The 6,801-nt window shown below is 37.2% G+C and overlaps 1 protein-coding gene across 7 annotated transcripts in view; it reads left to right on the top strand.

The window, feature by feature from the left end:
- The first annotated feature begins 537 nt into the window (after window positions 1-537).
- The window catches only part of Klra2 (killer cell lectin-like receptor, subfamily A, member 2), a 48,747-nt gene continuing 42,483 nt past the window's right edge, over window positions 538-6,801 (top strand). For 4 of the 7 annotated variants that reach the window (XR_001785100.1, XM_017321414.1, XM_017321416.1 and 1 more), the window contains exons 1-3: window positions 2,584-3,039; window positions 4,269-4,358; window positions 5,240-5,461. Coding sequence is in view for 6 of the 7 variants with exons in the window: in XM_017321414.1 (XP_017176903.1) it covers window positions 2,607-3,039; window positions 4,269-4,358; window positions 5,240-5,461 (745 nt within the window). In the remaining variant the exon portion in view is untranslated. Of the gene's footprint in view, window positions 1,006-2,583; window positions 3,040-4,268; window positions 4,359-5,239; window positions 5,462-6,801 lie in introns of those variants that run through there. The other 3 variants (NM_008462.5, NM_001170851.1, XM_006505644.2) reach the window with 2 other exon arrangements.

Raw genomic sequence — 6,801 nt, 5'->3', positions numbered from 1 at the left:
CTGCCATATCCAGGGATCCATCCCATAATCAGCCTCCAAACGCTGACACCATTTCATACACTAGCAAGATTTTGCTGATAGGACCCTGATATAGCTGTCTCTTGTGAGACTACGCAGAGGCCTAGCAAACACAGAAGTGGATGCTCACAGTCAGCTATTGGATGGATCACAGGGCCCCCAATAAAGGAGCTAGAGAAAGTACCCAAGGAGCTAAAGGGATGTGCAACCCTATAGATGGAACAACATTATGAACTAACCAGTACCCCGGAGCTTTTGACTCTAGCTGCATATGTATCAAAAGATGGCCTAGCCAGCCATCATTGTAAACATAGGCCCATTGGACTTGCAAACTTTTTATGCAGGGGAATGAATGGGCCAAAAATGGGAGTGGGTGGGTAGGGGAGTTGGGGGGAGGGTATGGGGGACTTTTGGGATAACTTTGGAAATGTAAATGAGGAAAATACCTAACTAAAAATAAAAAAAAACTTAGTTTAACAGTTAAAAAAAAAGAACTTTAACAGTGCAAATGCCTTTAAAAGGTATTCGTAAAACACACAGGTACAATAAGTACAATTCAACAACAAGTAAACATTTTCAAATAGAAAAAGAAAATTTCCAACAGCCTATTACAAAATTAGAAGCAGGGGAATTTCAGTCCCCCATTCTTTTCCTATGGTTTTGTTAAGGACACTTATTTTTCTTTCTCTGAAGGAGTGGTATCTTTTCAGTATTCAACTATCAATTATGGAAATCTATTGCAGTATATGCCAGAATACATTGGTCCTTTCCTTTGCTGTCAGAGTCAGCTTTTATTATGCAATTTCCTCTTTTTGCTTAGATCAAGAGGAGGGGCCGAATGTTATGAGCTGGAGTATTACTCAGAGATGATTCAGTTCCGTCATTCTTCTTGAAGCTCTGAGTGTATACAGACCAGGAATGGCCAACTTGTCCCTCAGTTAGTGGATTAATTCCCTTCACCAGAATTACTTCCTGGTAGAGACACAGGTAACAGCTGCTTTTTGTGTTTTTCTATCAGAATTTTACATGCTGTGACTTGTCAGCAGGATTGATGGGGAAACCCTCTTGGTTGTGTCAGATAAAGTTAACTCGGGCAGTATGTGAAAATTGGAGTTCTGTGTTCGTTATTTTATTTCTGAGTGTGTTGTCACTTCTGCTGTGAGCTATGAAATTATGGGCGAGGATCTATGGCATTCATTTAACTGTGTCAAAAGCTTAAATCTAAGTCATTTAGAAGAAGTAATACTAGGAGCCAGGTAAGATGGGTCCATATGAAATTACATGCTGCACAAGTCTGATTGGCCACCTGAGTTTGATCCCTGAAGCCCACTTGAAGGTGGAGTGAGAGAACTCACTTGGTAAAGTTGTCCTCTGGACATACATGTACCATGCCACAGGCAATCCTCCAACAACAACAACAACAACAACAATAATAACAATTAAAAAAAAAGTATTCTGTAGCGGGTAGACTCCTTTTTCTTAAAGAATCTTGGATAGCAGTGGTGGCACACACCTTTAATCCCAGCCTCATGAGATAGGGCAGGTTTATCACTGTGAGTTTGAGGCCAGCCTGATCTACAGAACTAGTTCCAGTATAGTCAAGGGCTACACAAAGAAACCCTGCTGTCCTGAAAACAAAGAAATAAACAAACAAAAAGCCAGCCCCGCCCCCCCCCCAAAAAAAAAAGGAAGAGAGAGAGAGAGAGAGAGAGAGAGAGAGAGAGAGAGAGAGAGAGGGAACAAGTGAAAATTGAATAATTTCAGAAAACTTCATTAAAAATCTAGGGAAGAATCAATCAATATGCAGTTTGTTTTCCATATTATTTGTGGGCTATTATCTCAGTTATTAATGTAAGTGGGAAGACTAATTATAAATATTTCCTATTTAGTAATATAATTATTTATATTATCAGATTGAATCCTTATGGGCATTAGCTAATGATGGCATAGTGACAAAATTTATTTTTATATAGGTTCCTTGTTTGGCAAAATCAAGTATTAGAATGTAATATGTGAAATGATTGTGGACATGGAATAATCTGGGACTAAATTTCTGGTTGTATCCTGCTATTCCCCTCTCTATTGCTCCCATACCCCACCCATGCAATGATCCTTTCCACTTACCTGGTTTCTTTAGGTATTCCGTGTTAGGTGGGATATGTGAAGACTGGGAGCCAGAGCCTCAGATGCCAGAGACCACGCGGCATTTGTCTTTTTGGGTCTGGGTTATTCCACTCAGTAGGATCTTTCGTAGTTGCATCTATTTACCAGGCTGGCCCGGAAGAAGAATATGTAGGATGTGGCTAGGTGGAGAGGTAGGACATCTCAGGAGTTTGAGCTTCAACTCAAGAAACATTTATGTTGGACCCCAAATTTTAGTCATCTTCTGTATTAACATTCACGTATTCTTTTGAAAGTGTTGTCTGGGAAACTTGGATAGATATGTATAACTGAAAAGACAAGACCATTTTTATATTCATGTGTTTAACAAAATGTATACATAATTTTAAAGCAAAACATTTAATTTTTAAAAGAAAGTTTTAAGTTTTGTTATTTGAATTAATAGTTTTAAAGGGTTTTAATGATTTATGGTGGTAGCAATTTTGCCTAACTTTTTCATGTATGTAGAATATTTTGAACAAAGGCAGTTTGAAAATAGTAATGACTTATTCTTATTTTTAAAGTTCTTTCCATTTAAGCAGATTATATGCAAAGAGGTCTCACTTGTGTGTGAGGAAATCAGAGTCAGGGTGTTTGGACCACTAAGAAAATTAATCATGTCTCACCCATTCCCACTCCAATGCAGCATCAGATCCAGGTATCTTCCTAAAGATGGACATTTTAACTTTTTCTTTAGAAATCACTTGAGGCCACATTTTAATACAAATCGTACTTTACATACTTCCAAGATGAGTGAGCAGGAGGTCACTTACACAACTCTGAGATTTCATAAGTCTTCAGGGTTGCAGAACCCAGTGAGGCCTGAGGAGACTCAAAGGCCCAGAGATGTGGGCCACAGAGGTAAGTGTTTTTAAGTGACTAAATTCACCTCTTTTTTTTAATGTATTGTAACTTTTGACTTTTGAAAACAATATCCTATTGGCTCTTAGCTGATAACAGAGGAAAGCCAGATGCGCAGAGCAGAACAATGGGAGACAAAGAAATAAGCTCTTGAGAATGGAGAAGTGAGAAGAGACACATTCTGTCACATTTGAGAACCCATTAAGAGAAGTTTTGTTTGCTTTTGCTTTTGTTTGTTTATTCATAAAAAGTTCTGAAACCTTTAAAAATACAGACAAACTAGACTCTGAAGAAACATTAAATGTTCTAGAGAAATAAAACCTTAGAAATGAAAAGTGTGCAGAGGAAAGAATACTTATACTCCAGCTGAAGGAGTTTTAATTGTCTTAAGTATCCTTAATGTCTAATGCAACACATCAGAAGAGGAAGTCTCTTCCTGGGAAGGAAATTGCAGAGGAAGAGAGGGGATGAGAGGATTAGTGGGTATGGGAATGAGTAAACCCCAGTGTGAGTTTCTGAAAATCTTAAAGAATAATATTGTTTATTAATGAAAAAGAGGAACTCTCACTTTTTTATTCCCCCTTTTGGGTCAGTCTGAACAAACTCTCAGAGTTGAACTTCAAGCTGAGAACATTAACTTAGTTGGTGTGATAATTTGCTGCTTGATTTTCCCATTATGACCACCTCAGACACACAATGATGTTTAGTATTATGTACAGAAAAATAGAATTTATGGAAAAACAATGTTGACTTCTAAGCCCCTTTCATGATGGGTCTGTATACAGAACAGCCACAGTTCCCAAACAGTTCTCAAGAACATCCATCCCTCTTTCCTTCATCTCCATCCTTAGTTATGCTGTCTTGTACTTAGAGTGTGTCTGTGCCTCCTGTGTTTTCTGTAGGATGCACTTTTGATCCTGTAGAGCTGGATAAGGGTACATGCCTGCCATCCAGCTCTTTTTAGGCTGAGTCAGGAGGATTTAGTATACAAGGCCATAGGTTAAAAAACATCAACATTAAATTTCATTCTTGTAGGATTTTGCACAGTGGGTGCATTTTAGGCAGAAATCTACAGTTTTGAAAGTACATTTTCAGTTAGTTGGTATCACAGACTTCTGCAAAATTTTTAGAGACCAATATTCCCTTGTTTCAAAACAATGGAAAAGTATAATTAGTATTGAGATTTGCTCTTCTCATGGTGATGATTTTCTTGGTTTGTTTGATTTAAGAGTGTTCAGTCCCCTGGAAGTTCATTGTGATAGTTCTTGGAATCCTCTGTTTCCTTCTGCTGGTAACTGTGGCAGTGTTGGTGATACACAGTGAGTAACTGGTATACATCTTCTTTGTAAGTGATAACTCTGGACATTAATTATGCAGATACACACTCTGTTCACTAACTTGCCTACAACCAGGAGACAAGCCACATAGCTCTGGACTTCATTTTTTTTTTTCCTGAAATACTATAATGGCCTGTTCTCTTCCATACCTAATCTGTTACCTCTGGGGCTGTTGGGAGCTGGTCTGCTCTGTCTCTTTTGTGATTCTGTTCTTTCTTTGGGCTTGGTGATAATCTGCCTTATGAGCTCAGATGATTGTGAATCTTAGGTAAAAATTCTGTGAGAAACTTCTGTGCAAAAGAAATGATGACTTTATTTTAATTTTTCCTCAGTGTATATTGAGGTCATGGTTAAGTAAATAGACTAGATCTGTACAGAGATATTAAAGCTTTAGTCATATTGGATTCCTTCACATCATTAGAGGAAATCACCCCCAGGCTGTGCTAATTCATAACTACATACCTGGATACTAAGTTATCCATCTGGTCCAAGCTGAATTGTGCTGGTTCTTCACCTTTATTACTTCATATTTTCGGTGTGTGTTAAGTGTTCACCAAATATTTTACTTAAGTACTTATTTGTAAGTTGTGGGTGTGAAAAAAACGAAGTAGTTAGAAGATATGGTATTTTCACCACAATTTAATTCAGCTGTATCTTATACTTTACACTGAAGTTGCTGATGGAGCGAAATAGATGTTCACATTTCTATAGTTAGCTAATTTAAGTGTTACTTTCTAAATGTCTAAGTAGCAATTAAAGAAATGGTATGTGTTGGTTGTCAACATGGGCTTTATCTCAAATCTTACTTTAACATTTACACATTATGAACACTGTTGGTGTTTTATATCTGCTATTAATTTTAGTTTTCCGGGATGGACAAGAGAAACATGAACAGGAGAAAACTCTAAATAACCTCCGTCAAGAGTACCAGGTCATGAAAAATGACAGCTCCTTAATGGAAGAAATGTTAAGAAATAAGTCTTCAGAGTGTAAGGCCCTCAATGATAGCCTGCACTACCTCAACAGAGAACAGAACAGATGCCTCAGGAAAACCAAGATTGTTTTAGATTGCTCACAGAACAAAGGTATGGCAGGGATTTTGAACAAAGTATATTCTGTATTGTTTATTTAATTCAAGACTTGAAGTCTAATTAGCAGTTAATGATGCTGGTGATATGTGAATTAATGGTTTTGCGTTTCCTTATTTCATATAGGGTTCTGGAACCCTAGAAATATCTGTTTGGATTAGGAGAATCTTACAATATCTAGAACTCAATGGCCATTCTAGCTCCTACTGTTTTCAGGTGGTTAGAAAAGCACGAATCCTTGAGAAATTCAGTTTGTTTTGGTTCTTGAGCAAATTCAGATCTCCACATTTGTTGCTGACAGAAAATAAAAGTTTCCAGCAAGAGTGTATTTACAAAATATTTATGCTAAAATGTTCTCAGTATCCATATGGATTCATTCATAAAAACAAGTGTGTGTGTGTGTGTGTGTGTGTGTGTGTGTGTATTTTCCTTATGCCTTGTTTTCAAATACATGGCCTGCTCGTGACATATCTTCACTTCAGTGCACATGAAACTTTGTCCTGCCCATCTTGTAGGCAGGGCACATTTTGGGTCGAAGGTTTTTTGGGTGGGTTGTTATCTTTTTTTTTTTTTCATCTTAGAAAAATTCACATTTAATTTTGTCAAAACATATAAATTATGGAAGAAAGATGCAATGAATACTACAGAGGAAAGTCATCTAAAATAATCAAAAATTTAAAAAAAGAATGATTAAAAGGGAGAATTTGGTGAATGTATGTAACATTTGAAATGTAAATAAAGAAAACAGCCAACAGCAACAAAAAAAGGACAAAAGCTTGGAATACAAAAAAAAAATGTTATGTTCAAAAACTAAAGAAAATCATCTGCTCCATTTTGAGCTGTAGATGGCTTGAGTTCCATACTTCTAATGAATTCAATTGTTTACTCCCCCATCGTGGACATCTTTCATCTTTCTCACACTGCTGCTGAAACAAAATACACAGAGATTTTGTTTAGGTAGGATACATTTTAAATATAATTTAAAATTTAAATAATTCCTTTAAAAAAGATGATTGCATTAGAAGGGCTAGAGGATGAGGGGTGCTGTGAAAGGCTGCTCGCTGGATGTGACATAGTTGTCACCCACAGGAACTCACAGTGGCCCTGGTTACTCACACAAGATCAAGACTTAAATAGCCAACATGGAGTCGGAGGGGTCTCGTGAAGCCCCAACCCTATGTAAAGATTTACTGACTTTGATAACTTCTGAAGGAGAGTCATTTTTTTTCATTTTTTATTAGATATTTTCTTCATTTTCATTTCAAATGCTATCCCGAATGTTCCTTATACCCTCTCCCCTGCCATGCTCCCCTACCCACCCACTCCCACTTCTTGGT

The sequence above is a fragment of the Mus musculus genome, chromosome 6 (genome assembly GCF_000001635.26).
Source record: "Mus musculus strain C57BL/6J chromosome 6, GRCm38.p6 C57BL/6J".
Lineage (NCBI taxonomy): Eukaryota > Metazoa > Chordata > Mammalia > Rodentia > Muridae > Mus > Mus musculus.
This window is presented reverse-complemented; position numbering and strand designations above follow the sequence as displayed.